Source organism: Argiope bruennichi, chromosome 7 (assembly GCF_947563725.1).
Source record: "Argiope bruennichi chromosome 7, qqArgBrue1.1, whole genome shotgun sequence".
NCBI lineage: Eukaryota > Metazoa > Arthropoda > Arachnida > Araneae > Araneidae > Argiope > Argiope bruennichi.
In genome coordinates this window covers 49,990,530-50,014,111 of record NC_079157.1, presented here as the reverse complement: position 1 = coordinate 50,014,111, position 23,582 = coordinate 49,990,530, and the positions used below count along the sequence as shown (strand labels likewise).

The 23,582-nt window shown below is 33.0% G+C and overlaps 1 protein-coding gene across 1 annotated transcript in view; it reads right to left on the bottom strand.

Annotated features, from left to right (window-relative positions):
• Nucleotides 1–1,395: 1,395 nt before the first annotated feature.
• LOC129976760 (uncharacterized protein PF3D7_1120000-like) overlaps nucleotides 1,396–23,582 on the bottom strand; it is a 40,003-nt gene continuing 17,816 nt past the window's right edge. The window contains exons 3-9 of the mRNA XM_056090497.1: nucleotides 23,281–23,386; nucleotides 18,748–18,871; nucleotides 11,832–11,961; nucleotides 9,585–9,664; nucleotides 8,066–8,131; nucleotides 3,552–3,818; nucleotides 1,396–1,563 (exon numbers count right to left, since the gene is read on the bottom strand). Of these exons, the coding sequence (XP_055946472.1) occupies nucleotides 1,426–1,563; nucleotides 3,552–3,818; nucleotides 8,066–8,131; nucleotides 9,585–9,664; nucleotides 11,832–11,961; nucleotides 18,748–18,871; nucleotides 23,281–23,386 (911 nt within the window). The 3' untranslated portion in view covers nucleotides 1,396–1,425. The remainder of the gene's footprint in view (nucleotides 1,564–3,551; nucleotides 3,819–8,065; nucleotides 8,132–9,584; nucleotides 9,665–11,831; nucleotides 11,962–18,747; nucleotides 18,872–23,280; nucleotides 23,387–23,582) is intronic.

Sequence of the window (23,582 nt, the reverse complement as noted above, 5' to 3'; positions counted from 1 at the left end):
CAAGTCTGCAGCATTTTTATGTTAATTAAAAAGATTGAAAAGAATTCACATTATAAAATTGATATTCGTCAGTTTTTTAAGTAGAAACTAGTATAGGGAAGTTTGATTAAATAATTTTGATAACTTTTAATCCCTTAATACCATTCAATCCACTGATCTTATTGTGATGACTAATATTTTTCTTTCTCTTTTGTTAAAAAAAAAAATCTAAAACTTGGTGAAAATTCTTTTTTCCATTTTGTGTTAAAATCTACACCATATAAACAACTTTCAATAAAATTATGCACAATCTATATCAAAAACTATATATAAAGTATCAAATTGTTAGCATTAAATGGAATGAATCATATGATTCAGAAAAATCATTTTAATTATGTGGCCAATTTGTATGTTTGAGAAAACTGCAATTATTTTTGCATAAACGTAACATTTCCTCATTGTCCAAAATTTTTGTCTTAAATTAAAAAAAAGTATATTTTTTTCTTACGACTTTAGTGTATGAACATCTGAATCCATGATTTGAATGATCGTCTTTAGATACTGATGTAGGAGGAATTAGGGACACCGAAAGACATAATTTGATTTTGGTGCCTCCGTTTGTCATCAGCAGGGTCAGTTTAATAAATAGGCTACTATCTGTGAGCCCTGCTGCTCTCAAGTTCCCTGTAGAGTTCGGCCTCTTCTTCTTTTTTCAGTTTTGCAATTTTTATAGTGAACTGTTTTGCGATTGAAATAACTATGTTTAATTTATAATTTAAAGATTTTTCAGGTTTACAATTTAGTAGTATTTAGATCATTTAAAAAAATTAGTCAATTTTTAAAATTATTTGTTAAAAAATGACTTTTAAATTTTAAAATCAATTGTCTTGACAGTAACATGAAAATAGATTGTCAAAATTTATGACCTGCTTATATAGCGATTAAAATTAAAATAAGAGAAATATTTGGGTTCAGGAAATTGAACAGGAGAAAAAAGTGGCCCCAGAGATATTTATTGCTTATGGGCCACTAGAGGGCTTAATTTGGGCTTGATCATTAGCAACTTAGGAAGTATAAATGATATGTAGGAAACATTTTTTTCTTCCTTCACTCATCGAAAGGTCTTAAAAAGTGAATGTACATTATTAATATTATATCTCTATTTCACTCTGTAAGATATTCATCTGGAGAGTCTAATAAACTTTACCCTTCTTCCTTCCACTCCGATTGTATGCTATTGCTATTATTTCTTGTATATTTATCTAAATAAAAGTATGTGACATAAATCTTGCTCTGAAAGATTAAAAATCCATGGGTAGTACTATTTTTAACTTTGCTTTCTATTTGTAAAGTTTTCTGAACTCTATCGTTTCAGTTAATTTTGTAATTTAGAAAATTCAAAATAGGCAATAGACAGACAAAGAAAGCAAATTATTTATTCAAAATCTAAAATTTTCCGATCGCTTCCTTGGTGGCGTCTACCAATTTGTTCCAGAGGGTACCAAGGTCATCTTTGTAGGGACGGAAAAACTCGAGGGCTTCTCTGGTCATCTCGGCGCTCATGTCCTTTGAATTGGCGATGAACTGTTGATGAAAAAAATGATATATATACAAACAAATATAGGAAAATAAATGTCCATAAGGTTTCTTAGTAGATGATTAGGTTGAAATTATAGTTTAAGGTGTCCTTTCATTTCGCCAATAATATCAACAAACTAAGTCATCATTTTAGATGGCTGACCAGATAAACAATAATGTGAAGCAGTTACTGTACATTGGCGACTTGGCATCTTTGGTGAAGTGAAGGAACACCCTAAACTAGATTTCAACAAATTAATAACTAAAGTTTCACAATTCCTTCTGTGGACATTCCAAGTTCCTCATTGAATTCTGGATTTATGAATGTTTGAAAAGTTTTGCGCAATCAGCTCAATTTACTATTTAGTAAATTGAAGAAAGTTGATGTTAAGTAATAGATAGATACATACTCGGATGTTTCCCTCGCTCTCTGATCAAGATTTAAAAATTTTTAAATTAATTTTTTAATATTCTTCATGTAGTTTCAAAGAGAGGTTTATATAAGGTGTCTACTAAAGTCCTATGTCACATTAATTTCAGAACAGTGGCAACTATTGCCGCAAATTTGAGATCTAGATGTAGAGAAACGACCATGTGCTACACAAGGAAATAGGTTACAGCGCCGCCTGTCGGTAAACAACGGAATTAACATTCTTTTTTCGATAACAGTTCAATATATGAGAAGGAGGTCAGCTACAAAATTGCAAACCCATTCTATTTAGAACGAAAAAACCCTTTAAGCGTAATAATTCTAAAAACAAAACGCGCATTTAGTTTGGGCCCGATTTCCAACACTTTTACACCAGAAAAGTGTTAGAAACGAAATCGAATAATTAGTTATCTGTGAAATGCACTGTGCCGTTAAGTTGGTGTTTATAATTCAAACGGTGATCTTTTATCTTATTGTCGTGAGTTGTTACGTTACAGGTTTGGAAAACCGCGAACAAATAAATGAGCGTTTTACGATTTGTTCTTAGTATTATTGCGTTCTAAGGACCTTTTTCGTTTTAATTCGAAGACATTCTACGATTTCATAACTTTCTTTTTAATCTTGTACCGTTTTCGATATAGCAACTCTAACTCCGTTGTTTGCCGCCAGGTGACGCTGTAATTGATCTCATTGTGGAGCACATGGTCACCACTATATCTGGAACACCAAGCTTATGGAATAGTCGTCATTGTTCTCAAGTTAATGTGAGGTAGAAGAGCTTAAGTGGATATCCTGTATGATCATTTTAATTTTCTGCATACTAAAAAATAAAGAAGTTTGGGTATTTTGTTGAAAAAAGAATATGGGTGGTTAATCCTCTCCAGTCCAAATTATTTGGTAGTAAAATAAATAAAATTGAAAAATAAACAATTTAGAAATAGTGTATATTTAAAATTATTAATTTAATCCAGATTAGTTAATTAAAATTATTCTTGCTTTTCATTTATATCTATGTAATATTGGTATTTAGAAATAGCAAGTGACGGCATTTGTTGAATTAAAAAATAGTTTGCATCTATGATGCCAAATAAGCATCATGGAACCAGAAAAGGTTACTTTAATGGCAGCTGTTTGTCAAAAATATGTGAAAAGCCCCTAGAAGAACTAACTACGAAATGAAAATTTGCATCGCCATTTGCCATATATTCATGACTTTCCACTGAGAAAAATTTAGACAAAAGTATGAATATTTAGTTGTGTATGCGCGTTTTAATGAAAGGTTTCAACTTAACATTAGTTGGCTTAAAATGATTCTCTCTCCAAACACGAAAAATCTGCCAACTATCTAAAATCTCGCCATCTTTGTTCACTGTAAGAAATGGTTTCAAACAACATAGGATCGCATAAAAACTGTCAGGATTACGACATTTAGTAAAGCATTGTCACTAAAATTCAACTTTTCACGACCGGATACTATTTTTAAGTCTCGCCTAATATTTGCTTTATCAGGTCATTTTAGTATTTATGGCTCGTTAATTTATTTAAATACTTGTTGCTGTCTCACCTCCATGGCAATAGCCTTGATGGTTCCGTATTTGTCCTTCATCTTGTCGAGTCCCTTACCCCACATGTCTTTTACCCACTGTCCGAATTTCTTGCTGTGCTCCTGGATCTTGATGTTGAGGTCCTTGAAGAAGCTCTTCACTTTGTCCCAAGTTTCACCGCGCAGTTGCACCGAGTTTTGTTGCTGGTAGTCGAACAGGTGGCTAAGGATCTCTTTGAGTTCCCCGTCTTGCAAACTCTCAACAAATTCTTTCAGTTTCTTCACAATCTTTGAGAAAATAAAAGAATCATATTATAGAAGTAATACAAGATATTATCTAAAAATAGTGATTTTTCATTTTTTAATTTCCTTTATGTCCAAGCATGGTAGCACTTTGTAAGTTGCACTACAAATTAATTTGGTTGGGTTCTTAAAGCTTTTTTTTTTCCATTTATAGTTTTATTATTGGCCTTTTTACTTTCTTGTAAACGTAGTGTAGAGAAATTATAGTCATCATCAAAAAATTCGTATTCGAGATTTTGACGCATCTTCACGTTTAAAATCTCCCGAGTTCGAGAAGCACATTTTTGAAAAATATCCTTCTGTCTGTCTGTGGCAAAGATAACTCAAAAATTCTTTTATCTAGACTGCTGGAATTTGGTATATAGTTTTAAAATCAAATTTGTCGTTTCTATCAAAACTTGAGCAATATCCGTTTAGAGGAAGTTTGTCTGCCTGGTTATTCGAATATAAGTTTGCACGATAATTACAAAACGAAGTGAGCCAGATTGATTAAAGTAGGTGTACAGACTTAACATCTTTAGTATGGGCGAAGTCCAAAAGGTTGACCGTCTGTCGGTCGGTACTTTCAGAAAGTTGTAAACGCGATAACTCAAAAACATAATCACTTAAATATATCAAATTTGATTATATGATTTTGTGATTTTAAGTATAGTTATATGTCACATTTTTGTTTCAATAGATTGGAAAAAAAAGCGTCTGAAATAAAAATTCGATTTTCGAACACTTTTGACCTCATGCCATAGATTAATCGCCAAATCCTTCGCCGAAGATCACACAATAGATTAAGTTAAAATGCTGAATTCACGCCAAAGATTAACATTTTGTAACTATTGTACGGCAATGCAAAGCAAAGGGCAGATAACTAGGATAATATCTTTATTAAAGAGTATGCGAGAAAATTTTGGGGAGACTACTCGTGCTGGTTTCATTTTGTAAATTTTTTGAACCTAAAACCAAAATTATTATTTTGGGTGGGAGAAAAGATTAGGCTTTTTACCCGCTTAAAATAATTCGCTAATAAAGAATACCAATTTAATTACCAAACGATTTTTTTACTATGGATTTCAAGCTTTTTATTCAAAATAATGTTATCTTCAAAAAAAAAAAAAAAATTGAACTCGAAATTTTGTCAAACCGCCATAATTGGCTAATAAAGAATACCCATTTAATTACCAAACGATTTTTTTTTACTATGGATTTCAAGCTTTTTATTCAAAATAATGTTATCTTCAAAAAAAAAAAAAAAAAAAAAAAAAAAAAAAAATTCGAACTCGAAATTTTGTCAAACCGCCATAATTGGCTAATAAAGAATACCCATTTAATTACCAAACGATTTTTTTTTACTATGGATTTCAAGCTTTTTATTCAAAATAATGTTATCTTCAAAAAAAAAAAAAAAAAAAAAAAAATTCGAACTCGAAATTTTGTCAAACCGCCATAATTGGCTAATAAAGAATACCAATTTAATTACCAAACGATTTTTTTACTATGGATTTCAAGCTTTTTATTTAAAATAATGTTATCTTCAAAAAAAATTCAAACTCGAAGTTTTGTCAAACCGCCATAATTGGCTAATAAAGAATACCCATTTAATTACCAAATGATTTTTTTACTATGGATTTCAAGCTTTTTATTTAAAATAATGTTATCTTCAAAAAAATTCAAACTCGAAGTTTTGTCAAACTGCCATAATTGGCTAATAAAGAATACCCATTTAATTACCAAACGATTTTTTTACTATGGATTTCAAACTTTTTATTCAAAATAGTGTTATCTTCAAAAAAAATTCGAACTCGAAATTTTGTCGAACCGCCACGTTTTAAACTTCCTCTATTCCGAAAAACATATTTTAAAAATTGTATTTATTTATGAACATGATAAGTCGAAAATGCTTTGAGCTTCATCAAAATTGAGAGAATCCACCTTAGAAAGTCTGCCTTTCTAATTATTCGAGTAAGCTTGAAAGCGTTAATTCTAAACAGCTAGACGGATAAAATTTGGTACACAGATTTAGTAACTAAAACAGAAATTCTTATCAGATTTTGAATCAAATGTATGAAAGGGTTGACTATCTCTTAGTCTATAGTCTCTCATGTATGTAAATGAAATAATTAAAAAATAACAACAAATTAATGAAATTTGGTAGGAAATCTTGTAACTTTGTGTCAAATTTTGGTTTTATTCAGTCGAAAAAAAGACGTTCAAAATTCGTATTTAATTTTCTTTACTACACTATGAAGTGTAAAACACTGATTTGTGGAACTCTGAAAATAAAAATCTGAGCACTCGTGGTGTTCACGACCTTGCCCAAGATTCACAATTTTATACCGATAGAGAGGTAGGAAGGAAGGCCTTATAAACAGTATAGAGAAAGTTTTTTCGGTGGAACCTCACCCGCTGACATTATTTTTATTATAAAATTTAATTAAAATTTGTATTATAAAATTTAATTTGTAGTTATATTGTGAGAATCCTAGATTTGTATCAGATTTTGGTCCAAATTCATAAGCGAGTTGACCATCTGTCTACCTGTATTATTGCGTTCATATGAATGTAATAACTCGAAAATGTAAAAACTTGAAATATTACAAATTGAATTTGATATGTGATCATCTTACTTACATTAGAAATCTGTATGGTTACAGATGATCGGTTACTGTCAATCGAAAAGTCAATTACTGTCAATCGTCACATTGTGCCGCGATACGTGAAAACTGGAAAGGAAGACTCTACTGCCTGTGTTATCTATCACTTTTCATCTTGACTCTGCCTCCGATTCCAAAGATAGTAAAATTCTAAGTATTTGTGACGTTCCGATCATGCGCAAATCCATAATTTTCATGTTGGGAAATTATAAATTTCCAACCTTTTTCTTTGTATCAAAAAATCATCAAAATCTGGAGATCGAATTTATTTTACGATAGAATAATTTATCGTTATATACATATAAGAGAGAGAGAGAGAGAGAGAGAGAAGGTATTTTGAAACCAACTTTTCGAATAAGTTCGTTAAGCTGTTTTTGTACTAATGTAATTACATATTGGGCAATTTATTAATATAATAATACACATTGCGGAAGTCCGGTTTCAGCAGGCTTGCGCTTAATTAATTTGACTTGCTCATTGGCACTTTGCGGAACCTGGTGTTTATTTAGAGGTTTGATATCCTGTTCCGGTAAATAATTGAAATAAAAAAAATTCGATTAATTTAGTGGATTTGTTAATTATTCAAATTCAATGTTGTAACTTTAGAAGTCTCATGTTGAAAGTTCATTTACTGATTTCTATTATTTAATCAGGGGTGTTTGTGCTCCGGGGATTTTGAACTTCGATACCCGGAAATTCCGGGGATCGTCGTTCAAAAGGAAGTAGGAATAATAATGAATTATTTATTTTGATCTGGGTAATTTTGTTTGCTTTCAAAGCAGAAAGCGCAAGGTCAGTGTGTGTGGTGAAAATTTTTCCTTTCTTTCTCCAAAGGCAGTGATAATGCGTGAAAAGGGGGGAAAAAACTTCTTTTTTGTTCTTTCCTTATTGCGAGTTATGACTCATTCCCCCGGTTCTCGGACATTCTCTTCTGGATTCTTTTCGGCAAGTAGGCGCGGCAGAAAAAAAAGGGAGAGACTTCGTTCGACCAGATGTGCGATCACGTGACCTGGGTTCAAAGGTCTTAATTTTGCAAAAAAAGTAATTCATTGAACTTTTATAATTAGGTCATTCAATACTTAATAATCGTAATTTTTCATTTCTCTCCCCCCCCCTTCTCGAAACTGCAAAATGTCGGTAGTAAGTCCGTAAAAGTTTCCGGGGATTTTTTGGGGTCCCACAAACACCCCTGATTTAAGAAAAGGGAAAAACAATATAGAATTGGTAAAAAAAAAAAAAAAAATGATTCAGAATTTTAGTATCATTTGTATCGTTTCACCATACCATGAAAACATAAAAGTGATCAAAAACTGCGCTTGGCGCTTTTATACGGAATTACGAATTGTCAATTGATCCGTAAAGCACATTTTATTTAAAATTAAAAAAAAAATGAATTATGTAAGCTAAAATTTAAGTATGTGGAATGTTGCTTATACGATGTCAAATACATTTTGACTAAATAAAATTTAATTACGAGAACCCAATTAATTTAAACATATTTTCAGGGATAGAGTTAATACGCTTGTGATTTTTTTTAAAGCAGAAGTTAGAAAAACACTTCTTTTTCCATTTCATTTTAATACTTACAGGGCTATCGCCATAGTGGTTTCGAATGTATTCTCGAATCTTCTGGATGAACTCATTGGACAAAATCTGTAAAAAGAAAAGAATGAAAAGATAGGTTATATTTAAATACGTCCAAGAGATCGAATTTTGCAAAACTGTGTGAAACAGCACACAATGCCATTTAGTAGTTCATAAAATTCTAATTCATAATTTTAACACTTGATAAAAACAAACTATTGGAAAAAACAACCAAATGAAGATGGCTTTATTGAAACATCCTTTCATATATATTTCAATTACTCGCAATTTTTTCAACAGTAAATGAAAAATATTAATGGATGTCGGAATTGCTTATGTTAAAATTAATAGATGTTTATATTCTTCATTTTAATTAGCTTAAATGAATATAAATTCAAAAATTTTTCAGCCTCGAATATTGATTTAATTTGATTTGAATAAGGATAGTAAATAAGTAAAAAAAATAAATTAATGTTGCCAGATTTTTTATAAGAAATCAGTAATCATATAAAACAAAAAAAATATTGTCTTGTATTTTTTATTGATATTTTATCCTGGAATAGAGATTTTAATTTAATAAGTTTCAAATTTCGACTGTTTATGAGAGTATCCTGGATTTAACGTGAATCTGAATTACTGTTCCATATTTTTCCGAATTTTATTTAAATTTTATTAAAAATTAATTAGATGTCATTTTAAATAAAAATGAAGAAACATGAATTCTGATTCCCAATATTAGCTTCAAATGTCTCTTATTAGGCAGTTAAGTATCGATTTTTCGACTCCTTTTCTCATGATGGAAAGGATATCTCGAATTCGAATTAAGTTCCTTAACTTCCCATTTATTATTTTTAATAAAATATTTGTATGAAAAAAAAAAAGAAAAAAGAAAACAAGGCTTAAATAACTTCTGAGGAATTTTTCTACATACCACGTACGTTTCTGCATAAGGTCAACTCATTATGTCTTATAGTCACAAATTTATAATTTTGTTTCCATATGTAATTAGGATTATAGCAAAGAAGGGACATTTAGATAATTTAAATGGATGTTAAATGAATAATTTCCGACATGGCAATAAACTTTATTCTGTTTGACGACTTGGCGTTAAAAATGAAGCTTCTCAAAAATCCAAGAATTTATTAGAAGACCAGTTCTAAGGATCCTCTAAAAAGTTCTATTTTCTGTCAAGGAGACTATATAAGAGAAGACGCACGCAAGTGTTTTGATCGCGAAGCGAGTTCTTTAGCTGTATTCTTGTGTTTATCTCAAATGTGTTTTTTCTAACTGCCTTTCATATTGTTTATGGAATTATTTGATAGTGGACTTATTTTTACACTATATTCTCATAGAATGATTTTCTGTAACAATATGTATTAAAAAGCTATAAATTTCACTTTTATGGAAAGGATTCATATCATATATCATAACAGGATAAAACCAGACATCTGAGTTGAAAGTAAAGTTTTTGAATTAAGCTCTAAAAATAATTTATCGCGTTTATGTATCGAATTATTTTTACCTTTTCCTTGATCTTTTCGATGATTTCTCTGAATCTCATGCGAGCGACATGATCCATAGAATCATCCAGATTCCTTTTGCCTGTTGAGGGTGTGGGGAAAGAAGATTTAGACAAAATAATAGTTTAATGAAATAGAATTGCATAGACACATATATTTAGTAGAGGAGAAAGTGGAAATTCATTTGGAGTTATTATACAGTAATTACAATCATTACAACACTTGTATAATTTGAAATGTTAATGCCTTTCAATGCAAGATGTGGATGCTATAGAATACTTCAACTTGTGTTAGTTAGTTCTAGAGGTGATTCTAATGGAACAGCTATTTACTAATAAGCTGTTAATTTACTAATAGCTATATACTAATAAGCTAATTAGAAAGAAAAATTATTGCGATTTAACTATATAGGGAGTTCGCTTCTGAAAAAAACCTCCCTCTTAATTCTTATTATAAATAAAATGTAGTTATCTTGATATAACAAATGTGAATTAATTAATTAGAATCATGTGATTAGATTAATTCATTCATGAAATTTTCTTTCACAAGAAAGAATTAATTAGAATTGATGTAATTTTCCTTCACTAGAAGGAAAAATAGTGAAAATATACTAAATATATAATATATGCTTTTCTATGGCTTCCTGCGCTTAATTTTTTTAAGTGATTATTGATTTGTCACTAAATTGTTAAAAAAAAAATACTTATCTATTTACTATACGTTGGATTCGCAACTACGGATACATTTATATGCCATATATGTAAGTAAGAAAAAATAAATCATATATTATTTTACATAGTAAAGTTTTCGAGTTCTTATATTTAATCTCTTAAAATGTTTTAGAGTCCTCTATATAATTTAGAATGATATTAATGCCCTGATAATATGGCATTAATGGATAAAATGAAACATTATTTGATTTTTAAATGATGCGAAGTTATAAAGAGAGCCAAAAATGTGTGGTTTGTCAGAACTGGAAGAAAATGTCTGTAAACCTGCTTAAAAAATGAGATTTTAAAAGTCGCTGCGATACGATATATAATGATTCAATAAAATTTATCAAGTTAATTAAAATTTTATCTATTCAACTCAAACTAAAAACAGACATGAAAAAGTAATATTATATGCCTTATAAGAAAATTTGAAAACTAAAATATATGACAAAATTAAGCCGAATTGCAGCGATTTAAAAAAAAAAAAAAACCTTTAAAAGCATATAAACTGGATTCGCATATTAAAAAATACGAAGAAATAAAAGCAAAAATGTCTAAAGAAAAAAAATTAATATTGCTAAAAGCGTGTGAGTGACAGATCTAGTTTAAATAGGCTTGATATTTCACCGAAAGAAAAAGAATTATTATAAATTGCATTAAAAATAATTCTGAAAAACTGATTAAAATGAAAGAAATAGTCTTTTGGAAATGAAATTCATGTCACTGAAAACTAATTTTTTGAAATTTAGGACGGTACAGAAATAATTTCTTTTGCAATAACTTGTGCTGAAATTTGGCGAAAAAAGATAAAACCATTCTATGTATCTTTCTTCCCCTTTAAAGGGCGTAGCAATATTTTAGTATCTCAGCCGATCTTTCAAAGTGCTAAGGAATGTATGTTCCAAATTTCGTTCGATTCCATCAAGGGAAAATGGAATTATATAAGGTCCAAACAAACAATCAAATGAACAAACGCGATTCAAACTTTTATATATAGATTTGCATTATTTTTGAGATTCTTCCCCTACCCTCCCCCTTCTAATTTGCGTCCCCGGATTCCAGAGTTTTCTAGCTAGAAATCCAATAAATGTACTCTCTACTTCGCTCTCTTTCGCAAATTACCCCGATGAAGTTTGAGTCAATATCTACCTATTTTTGAGTTTCCCGTGGAGGACTGTCTAGGTGATGATTACTTTGTATTTGAATAGCAGTATTTGAGCCTGAACTCAACAAATGTTAAATCTGTTACTAGGAGGCGTCTTTTCGCTAGCAAGGCACAGAGAATTAGAAAGAAGGATTATAGTTCAAGTGAAAGCCTTGCCATCTGAGTCGAATCAGCTTTACATCCTTTGAGTAAGCTAGGTCGGTGAGTTAAAAGAAAAAAAAAATCATCATCAATACTATCCAGTATGATAAAGTGACCCACCCCATGAAAATTCTTTTATCTGATTTCATAAATGGACATTATTTTAACTAAATTAAAATAACAGCTCGAAGGCAATTATCCAGGAATGAAAAAAGGGGAGGAATTTGTACCGTATCCGAGTCTCTCGAGGATCTTCTTGAGGGCTTCCTTAGCCTTCTCTCGGATCTCCTTCAGGATTTCGCTGACTTTCTCGCCCTCCTTCTCGCCCAGGTTGCGCAGCTTCTCACGGAGCTCCTTCACCTGTCAAGGAAGAAGGAAAATATCCTTTAAGCACATATAAGAAGCAATAAATTTCTAAAAGAGACCTGACTTAATATTGGCAATAATTGGCAACTTAAAAGAGACATGATAAAAGAGCGCTGAAATATTACTTGTAAGAAAACAACAAAGATATTAATTTCCAAAGGAGACCTGACTTAATATTTATCAAGTTAATAGAAAACTTTTTCTAAACAATTAGCAAAGGTGCTAATTTCTAAAACAATATTTGGGTGCACAATATTTGGAAACTTAGAAGAATCGTAATAAAAAAGAGCAAAAACTATTTCCTGTAAGAAAGCAGTAAAAATATCAGTTTCCAAGGGAGACTTGACTTTATATCTAGCCTTGTGAAAAGACTACAGAACTATTTCTAGTAAGCAAATAGCAAAGGTACTAACTTCTAAAATATCTGAGAGTAAGCCACAAACGAAAATTAATTTTTGTCGATTAAAAAAAATTTAACTTTTCTAGTTGCCAAATAAGAGAGTTTTATATGACTAATAAGTTTTTTATATGTTTTAACTACATTAGCTGAATTTTTAAAGTATTTATGAAATCGAATATATATATTTCAATGATATGGGGTTCAAAAGTATATACCGGGAAGTTTCGAGTCGTAATAAATATATAAAAATAAGTATGCATATTCTAAAAGTTAATAAAATGACGAATATTAATATGTAACAAACAATTAGTGTGTTAAAATTTTGCTGAAAAAATCTACTGATGTAGCAGTTGCATTACTCTTATCTTTTCTTTTGGATACTAGATGGCGATGCCTGATTAGGCCATCCCATTTGTCATCCCATAGTGCATTGCCATTGTAATTAGAATGAAATGTGACGCTGAACTGTGAAGCCGCGCGCGTGAATGTTTTGTGTTTGTGCTTGTTTAAGTGTGCGAATGTGATTATTAAAAGAAATGTTTCCAACAACATTCGTCCTGTTGCTTCCTGCACAGATCATAATAATCTACATACCACCACATTGGCGCCCAACGTAAAAGAATTTCTGATGAAACGGAAGTGAAGTCGTCCCGACGATCACAAGAAAATTTTCCCGCCACCACATTGGCGGCCAATGGAAAAGAAATTCTGATGAAATGAAAGTAAAGTCGTCCCGACACAAGTTATAATTTTTCTCATCCCGATAACGTGTCGTCCTGACACAAAATAATTTTTTCCATCCCGGGAATAGTTCATCATTGTGTTCCAGTGAAATGATGAAACTAAAATGAAGTCATCCCGACAATCGCCATAAAATTTTTCCGCGCGCAGCAAATTATGAAACGTGTCCTCCCAACACAAGTTATAATTTTTCTCATCCCGAGAACGTGTCATCCTGACACATGTGATTATTCTCATCCCGAGAACTGTCCATCATTGTGTTCCAGACATCTGTCCTAAAAGATGAACCAGCGTCTGCCATCTTCGCTTCCTTGATGTCCTAAGGAGTATTCCAGTATTCAGTTTTAAATCCTAACTCGTACGGGACGTCGACCCCTGTACCGAGTATAATTTATTATTTGCGCATCTCCAGCAAAAATCTGCATTTAAATCCAGTGAAGAAAGTGTGTTTCTGTTTTTCAAATTTACAGCACGGAAAAAGTGAATCAGTTTTGTTTTGGTGGTTCCTGTCCGTATTTGTTCTCAGATAAGTGTCATAATACTTGTGCATTTTTTTTTTGTTGTTGTTTAAATTCAATAGCATCCAGCATTTGTTTCGTTGAAATACATTCTAGCAACATTCTTTCATGTTTGAATACACCAAAATGCTTCGTCTTCTGTGAAATGTTTTCATACTATTTAATAATTTCTAAGTTACTTCTGTTTTTATAGCCTATTCATCGTTGCTAGTTTGCATATTGAAATATCTGTATTGTTTTGTTATTTGATATCAATCATTGAAAGTGCGTAATAATACATCTTTTAAATATTAAGATATTCTATATAGTGAATTTCAAGTAGTTGTATTTCTGTATTTTAATTAAGCACGAAGTAATTTATCGTACTTGATGCGTTTCTTGGTCCGTAAGTTTGCGAACCGAAACCAAAGCTGTTCTCATTTTTTGATACCATAGTATGTGCCCTTGAGTGACGCGCCAAGTCTCATTAAGTATTCATAAGCTCAGTCGCTCTCAAAGTAATTAATCTAAACAAGTATTGAATATGTTTTCTTTTTTCAGTTGCATGGTATTTTGGTATTATGATATACTGTTCTCATAGATTTATTATTTTTTTTTCAGAGTAATGATTCAGCATTTAATCGTATAAAATGTGCAATTTTATTTCTGATTCTCAGAATGTTATTTTTATGGTCAAGAATACTTCTTAATTTAAATTTTACTTGGTATTATTCTGAAAATCTTATTTTCTGTTTTGTTTTAATGATAATGTTTACGGTTTTTTTTTTATTCTTTTGAAATTTGAGTATATGATTTAGATATGATGATTATGATATGAGTATATGATTTGCTATTTTGAGAAATTCCATAATATATCTCAAACATAATTTTGCTTTACAAATGTTAATTGTGAATTTTTTATACATATTTTTGCATATTGAAAAGTGAATTAAAAATTGTGTATCAGTAAAATGTTAATATTGATTATTTCTTTTTTTTAATTAATTGCAAATTTTATTGTTAGTATTTTGAATTTAAAGTGAACTTTTGGGGAACACTGACTTTTATTTGAACATTTTTTTCAACTGACTGTGCGTAGAGGAAAATATAACTTTTTATTTGGTTTGCGTAAAGATAAACGTTCAATATGGCATTTATGTCTAAAGGCAGGAAACAAGATTTAATAAAACTTTCCACAGAACTTGGTGAGGAGGTGGAGGGTGATCTTAAAGTGATTGAATTATGTGAATTAATATTTAAAACGTCGATTTACAAAGAAGATTTAGTCTTTGTGAAAGATACCCTAGAAAACATTATAACTGAAAGATTAGAACGTGAGGAACGAGAACGTGATGAACGGGACAGAGCTTACGAGTTGGAGAAACTCCGTCTGCAAGTGGAATCTCAGAAGTTGGAGCAGACTCCTGGTCTTGAACTTTTGCCTGCAGACCAACAAGCTACATTTAACTTGAAAAAGTTGCTCCCTGACTTTGACCCGCAGGATGGGGACATGACCCTATTCTTAAATCTATTCGAACGTCAAATGAAAATTCTAAAAATAGGTAAACAGAACTGGGTTGCTCATCTTCTAGGGCTACTACCTAATAGTGTGGCACAGCTCATCGCAAGAGAACCAGAACAGGAAGCACATAACTTTGATCATATTAGATCCATGTTACTTCAACGGTTTAAATTAAGCGCTGAGAGGATGCGACAACTCTTTGTAACTCAAGTAAAAACCTGAAAGCACATGGAAAGACTTCCATTTTGAACTGCGTAGCTATTTTGAAGCATGGCTAGCAGAATTGAATTTAACGAAGATTGAAGAATTAAAAGATCTAATTATCCTTGTCCAAATGAAGAAACGAGTTCTTCCCGAAGTTAAGAACCATTTTATTGATGTATGGAGTGAATGGGTTACCCCAAATGATCTAGTTGAGAAACTGGACAGTTATGACAGCTTACGCTCTGTAAACCTAAAGCTTGCCTCAAAACCACATGAAACAAAAGCTATTTACCCAAAAAGAAATCAATATAAATCAACCCGATTTGAACAAAGAGATGATAGACAGGGTCTGCCATGGATTCCCAGTCAAAGTAGGCGGAATCCCGGGGTCCCCAATCAAAGTAGGCGGGATCCCAGTTACAAAGACAGACCCCCTCTGTCATGCTATGGTTGTGGAGAGCCAGGAGTTGTAAAGGCAAAATGTGCGAAATGTAATCCTATGGTTCAAGGAGACCGCACTCAACCTCCAACCCTTAATCACATGAACTTTTATAGTATCTTAATGGAAAGCCAGCCATCTAGCATTATTGAAATTACGATTTGTGGTTCCCAAGCAGCAGTGTGTGCCGACACTGGAACTACACATTCGGTTGCCGGAGAAAAACTTTACCATTTCCTCAAGAATAATGGACGAAGATTCGAAAATAGCACTGTTGACATGGCCCTAGCCGACGGGCATGTACAAAAAACAGATATAGTCACAACGACTGTAGATATTTGTGTGGCAGGAAAAGTCATCCCCACTAAACTTATAGTCTTGAAGAATTCCAAGGGAAACCGAACTCTTCTGGGCACAGATTTTCTGAGAGCCGCAAGTATCGTCCTGGATCTTCAGAAAGGACTTTGGTATTTTTCAGAGGCTCCTCACCAATCGTTTAACTTTATTGAACCTCCGGCTGATATTAAGTCTCTCTTGGTTGTACCTGTTGCATCCCATCCCTGTCAACTTCGAGAAAATGAGGGTACCCATCTCTCGGGCGAACAACGGACGAAATTCAATTCCCTGCTCGAACGGTACGAGAAATGTTTCCAACCAGGGGGAGAACCAACTCCTTTCATCGAGCATCGAATCAACACTGGTGATCTCCCAGTCGCCGTACCACCGTATAGGATGTCTCCAACTAAAAAAGAAACTCCTTATGAAGTGTGTAATATAGCCATTGCTGACCTGCCTGTCAGAAGTGCTAAAGATATGTATGAAGCTCAACTTGCTGATGAAAATCTGAAAAAGATTATTGACAGTTTCGAATCTACTCAGAAAACAGAAGATTATGCCAACTGGTCAGAACGTGGGTTCTTAATGAATCAAGGTGTTCTTTACAGATATTTGCCAGATGCTGATTCCGAAGAGGCACAACTGGTAATTCCTTCTTCAGAACGTGATTCTATAATGGAAAAACACCATGATGATCCGATGGCCGGTCATTATGGAGAATAAGGTACTTTTCAAAGAATTGCTAAGCGTTACTATTGGACTGGTATGAGAAAATACATCAATGATTATGTAAAAAACTGTCCAGAATGCAACCGATATAAAGCCAACAACCAGAAGCCAGATGGTTTACTGCGAACCCCAGTCTATTCTCAAAGATTTGAGATAATCTCGATCGATCTTTTTGGTCCATTACCAAAGACTGAAAATGGTAAGCAATGGATATTTATTATTGAGGATTGTGCAACCCGATGGGTTGAACTATTTCCACTATCTCAAGCAACTGCTAATGAGTGCGCCATTACACTCATTGAGGAGATATTCCTGAGATATGGAATTCCCAGACGAATCATTAGCGACAATGGGTCTCAATTCGTCAGCGCCGTTCTTCAACAGGTGTGTTGCACCCTCAACATTAGCCAAAATCTCATTCCTGTTTATTTTACTCAATCAAATCCTGTAGAGCGAAAGAATAGAGATTAAAAGCCTCGACTGGCCATATTGGTTGGAGATGATCACGGAAACTGGCATTCGAAGTTACTAATGATTCGTTTCGCCATGAACACCGCAGTTTGTGATACCACTGGCCATACACCTGCATTCCTCCAATTCGGAAGAGAATTAAGGACTGTTGATGATGTTGTACGAGATTTCAAAGCAGTTGTCGAGAATGACAATTTTGTACCCGAGATAACGCCTTATCTTAAAAGGTTTGCAAAGATCATGAACGAATTAAGGGAACGAATAGAAATGAAACAAGACAGAAGGAAGATATATTACGACAAAAACAGGAAGCAAGTATTTTATTCTCCGGGTGAAAAGGTTTGGGTAACATCCCATCCCATTAGTAACAAATTTAAACGTAAAACGTCGAAATTTGCACCACGTCGAGATGGTCCATACATCATATTAACACAGCGTTCTCCAACTACCTATGAAATTGCTAGCCCAAGTGATCCATCCACCTCCTTAGGAACATATCATACCTCAGCTCTGCGTTCGTACAGTCGAAACATGGAAGCGGATACACCATTGCATCCGATTCGCAAAAGAGGCCGACCACCAAAACTTAATTCCCTTTCCTCAGGAACCAATAGACTTCCAGACAATTCAAATTCTGTCTCCTTGCCGGGACGTCGTCGGAGCCAGAGGGGGAGGATGTAGCATTGCATTACTCTTCTCTTCTCTTTTGGATACTAGATGGCGGTGCCTGATTAGGCCATCCCATAGTGCATTGCCATTGTAATTAGAATGAAATGTGACGCTGAACTGTGAAGCCGCGCGCGTGAATGTTTTGTGTTTGTGCTTGTTTAAGTATGTGAATGTGATTATTAAAAGAAATGTTTCCAACAACATTCGTCCTGTTGCTTCCTGCACAGATCATAATAATCTACATACCACCACACTACCTTTTTAAAAGAGGAGCCTCAGTTTGTAGGGCTGCAATATATTTAAATACATCACTCTTCTTTATGATATGACTTTACACCCAGGCTTGACTGATTACAATAATTTACAGATAACAAGAATTCACGCTTTTACGCATGCGTCAATCAGCTTTGATTTCACCAAAATAAGGGTGATATCAAAAAAAGAGAAGTAAATGCTTACGCTCCTAACAAAGATCTCCCGAAACGCGCTCTTTTTATTGACTGCGTATCAACCCTCTGTAAAATAAGATGGCCCAGAATTGATAGTTTCGACTTTCTGAAACAATGTTTCACGGGATATTTTGTGGCATATAGAGAATCATTTCTAAACTTCGCAGTGTATGAGTTCCAAAGCAGATTTGCTTCTGTCTTAAATTGCTTATAGTTATTGTATAATATTTTTATTTTATCCCACAATAACGTATACTTGGAATTTGCTGAAAGAAGGACAGGAAGAGAGACAGACAAAGAGAGAGAGAATAAGTATGGGTCACCTTCTCGGCAAGATCATGTCCAGCGGCCTTTCCGTTTTCAACATGGTCTCTGATCTTGAGCAAAATCTCCTTGAGGGCCTCACGGATTTTTTTGCCAAGTTCTGATTCCAGGTGTTCGCCAATTCTGCAGGTGAAAAATGCTTTTTTACATTTTTTTACTAGAAATAAATTGTGGGTTACATAAGAAGTTAAGAAATTTTTGATCTGTGAATTTCATTAAAAAATTTCTTTTTGAAAAAAGACGAAAAATAATAACTGGGGAATAGTAATAGCGTCATACTAAAAGAATACAAACAAAGACAGGAAATATGTGTCAAAATTGTTTGGAATAGGATGGATTTCTTTTTGCGGAAAATCTTGTATGTATATTAATTAACTGTCCATTGTGCAATTCTGGCCTGGGATAAAAGAAAACTGGAAGAAGAGTTTGTGGACATATTGTCTTTTCCCGCGAGAGGTAATTCGAGTAGTAGAGGAAAAGTCATTGAATAAGTAATTAATAATGTGGGGTCAAGTTACTGCCTTCGATGAAAAGATATATCTCCTGTTGGAGGGGTCTGCTGTGCCCTGTGCTGGTGAATTAAGCATATTGCCTCTTACATTCTGAACAACAATTTAAATAACATATTTTGTTCGTCTACATAACATATTTTGTCTCAAGAGCCAAAAGTAAAATTATATGTAAAAAAGCCTTTCCAATTAAAATCTGTTAACTATCGTTCTGTCCGAATATAAATGAGGATTATCTCTGTATGTGCTTCGTCGTTTAGGACAACAGACAAACGACAAAAGATAAGTTTGATATGAGTAAAGTTTACTGAAAACTGATTTAAGTGAGTTCTGTATATTTCACAGTTATTGAAATAAAAAAAAAGTGCATTTTGTAAATAGTCGTCTGCGCTTATACATATTTTTCTCATAATATTGTCCTTCGAAAAGGGATTTGATTCCATTCAAAAACACATCATGTTTCACTTTTAATTTCACTGAATTCCTTTCTGAATTAAATACAGTCTATGATTTTTTAATCTTAAAACAAATATTTTTTTCTTCTGTCCGCCATTTTTTATTTCCAAAGAAAACGAAACATCATCCGATCACAAAGTATAAGTTATAATTAAAGCTCGCCTATTCAGAAGGCTCTAGAGCTGGTTCTATAGCTTTCAAAGAAAAGTGATTTCGCTAATATTTAATATTAGTAATGCACAAAAAAAATTTAAAAAAATGGAAACCGAAAAAAAAAAAAATGTTAGTTAATTCGTCAAAAACTGGATGGACGATTTATCTAAGAATATTATTTTTCTAGATTTGTTGTTAAATAAATCAAAGAAAACGTTTTTCATTGTTTTCAAATTAAAATTCGCTAGTCGTAGGCTTCAAGCAATGTACAGTGTGATTATGTGATGCAATTTCCGTCTGCAAACAAAAATATTATTTCGCTCAGCAATATAGCTTTATACATGCTGAATGAATTCTCCATTATTTTCCATCGCACATTCCAATCTTAGAATTGTATTTTCTATTGCACAATATAAAGTCTTCTTTATGATTGAGATAAAGGATAATATGATTTCTTTATGATTGAGATAAAGATAAAGGATAATACTTCCTTTCAGAGCAAAGACCATCTAACATCGTCTTTCGAAACAAAGTCTTTCATAAAACCCCGACTACCAAAAATGTGTGGTGTAAAATCAGACAGCCATGGTGGCCATACTATTTGAAAACAACGCCTTATTACATGATATTGTGTAAGATAAGGCTTTAAGAAAATTTGAACTGAGAGAATAATGTGAGTTGGTACACCTTCTTTTATAAAAATTGTATTTTGAAGGTGTCCTTTCTATTGCGATTTGGGAATAAAAACACTTAACAATATATTGTGATAACTATTAAGTTTTTCTTACAATTTGGAAAATCCGTCTTAGATTATGGATCTGTGTCACCTATTCATTGTAACCAAGCTACTTTTTTCATTTTTCACATAGCATATTATTTTTATTACATGTTAATGAAATTATATTTCGTTGGCAGCTGTAGAACTGATCCTAATATCCTCTAAATGGGGGAACTCTAATTTTAACAACACTACACTGTATATATTAAAAACTGGCTTCATTCTGTTTGAAGATCATTTTTCTCAGTAGGATTTACCGCGTCTTTTCTTTGGATAGATCTCGTAATTGAGTGTCGCGAAAACATCTGCAGTTCCCGTTGGATCCTCTAAGAAGCATTTCCTATCAAAAACTGTTAAGGAATGAAAATTGTTCATCAGGATTTCCAGAATTTCAATAAAATTTTGTAGATATATATTTTTTATTTTTCATTTATCAGTGCGTCTTTTCATCACTTATCTTCTATTCTGAAATTTCAACACAACCCCCCCCCCCTCCGGAAAAAAGGAATTCTAATTAATTATTTATTTCGTAAATATTAGATTTGCGTTAAAATAAAATGATTTGTTCCAATTATTTTTGTTTTCAAATACTGAAATTTTAACAGAATCAAATCATACTCTGAAAATTGTGTTGCGATTCTAAAATGTTTGTATTGTGTGAAGAGATATAGAATTTAAATACAGAAGACTTTCATATATGGGATTGGATACCGGCAGGATTATAGAGGTGTCCAGATTATACGGAATCATATAGGCATCTCTGAATTATATTCATTTTTCTACATGTGCGAAACGAGCCAATAATAATACTCTAGGAAAAAAATTACTGTGTGAAAGTTTTCAGCAAGAGCACGTTAAGAAGACAAATCACGCACTGAAAGGTGAAGGATACAAGTTTTAACAACTAGCGTGAATAGTTTCCCCAAATAGTTTTCCCGTATTGGCGTACAATAGCTACGAAATATTAAGCGTTGGCGTGAATTTAGTATTTCTAATGGATCTTTCGTGTCACCTTCAGCTAGTTTTTTGGCGACTAATCTCTGGCATACAGTTCATAGCACTCGAAAAACAAATTTGTATTTTAGATGCGTTTTCCCAGTCAATTGAAACAAAAATTGGGCACAAAACTATAATTGTAGTCACAAAATTCTATACCAAATTTCATATATTTAAGATTTTTACGTTTTTAAATTATCCTGTTTATATGTTTCCGAAAATACAGACTCACAGACGGCCAACTTTTCATTTGATTTGGCTCAAAATTTGGCAGATCTCTACACTATTGATATTAAATCTGTGTACCGAATCTTATCAATCTAATTCTATTCGTTTTGTAGTCATCTTGTTATATTTGAATAGCCGAATGGATTGAAACAAAATTTTGATACAAAATTTCCCTTGTAGTCATAAAATTCTATACCAAATTTTATATATTTAAGTCATTGCGATTTTGAGTTATGCGTCGTGGTTGCATATTTCTGAAAGTACAGACGCCAACTCCTTGCTGGATTTGGCTCCCGATTTCATAGGCGTATACAATATTGATGTTAAATCTGTGAACCGAATTTTATCCATATAGCTCTCTTCGTTTTTTAGTTATCTTTTTCGAACAGCCGGACAGACAGACTTTCTCTTAATGGAATTCATACAAAATTTTATAGAAATGTGGCGGATTGGATTGAGTGAGGATGGAACCTGGGACCTTATGGTTCGCAGTCCAGTAACATGACCATGATACCAAAGCAATTGCTCGAGTAGCGTAGTTGTTAACTGGCTTATAAGCTATTCACCACAGACTCCCTCCAGTGAGTCGGAGGTGAGACGAACGATATGGCTGTTGAGTGGTAATGTACTTAGTTGTTGTCTAATGGGCCTGTACCAGTTGAGTAGCGCCAAGCGTTATGACGAACGCGTGTGGTTGCTGATGCTGCGTTAAGTGAATCTGACGACTTTGGGTTTCTGTGGGTAGATGGCGTCACAACAGCTGTCCGAAGGCTGAAGGTTCATCGTCCGAGGTCACCAATGTGGCGGATTGGATTGAGCGAGGATTTAACCTGGGATCTAATGGTTCGCAGTCCAGTAACATGACCATGATACCAAAGCAATTGCTCGGGTAGCGTAGTTCTTAATTGGCTTATAAGCTATTCACCACAGAAATATATAAATTTCGTCTAAAGACCTACATGTAATGCCATCTGTGTTGCTTAAATGTTTCCGAGTTATCTTTGTCACAGTTAAACAGATAGATGGACCTTTTCCAAAAATGCATTTTTCGAACTCCAGGAGGTCTAAAACGTGGAGATTCGTCAAAATCTCAAGTTCGAATTCTTTGGCGATTACAAAACTTTATATTATGTATACTAGAAAATATAAAAGGGAGGACTCATCACTAAATAATATGTTCCAACCGGTGCTTAGGCTTGGTGGGAGTGTCGTAGTACTAAATCTTGGATTAAAGAGAGTCTACTGCTATCCATTTCTGGAGGAGCTAAATTTCTGCCAATCTGTATTTAGACTACCGGCAGATTCATTTTAACAGATAGTTCACAAATTTTTTTTCTTCCTCTGAGATGTAAAATTTAGTGAAACATTTTGGGTGTAATAAGAGAAGGGGAAGAAATACTCTATCTACTCACTGATCCACTTCGGGGTCATTCACACCAAGGGCTTGAGACAACGAGCCAGCCTTCACTGCTCCCTGGAAGAAAGCAATCACATTTTCCTCCACGGCAGTGTCAGCGTCTGAAATTTATTTAGACTCAGTTACACTCCGAAATGTATGAAATATTCAATCAGTAAGAAAACAAGGAAAAAAAATAGAGGGTGTGGTTCTCCCAAAACTTTCTCGTATACTCTGTAATAAACTTGTCATGCCATCATGCCAGAGAACGCCTTACATGGAAATATAAACTATAGTTAGGAAATATAAACTTTTGGC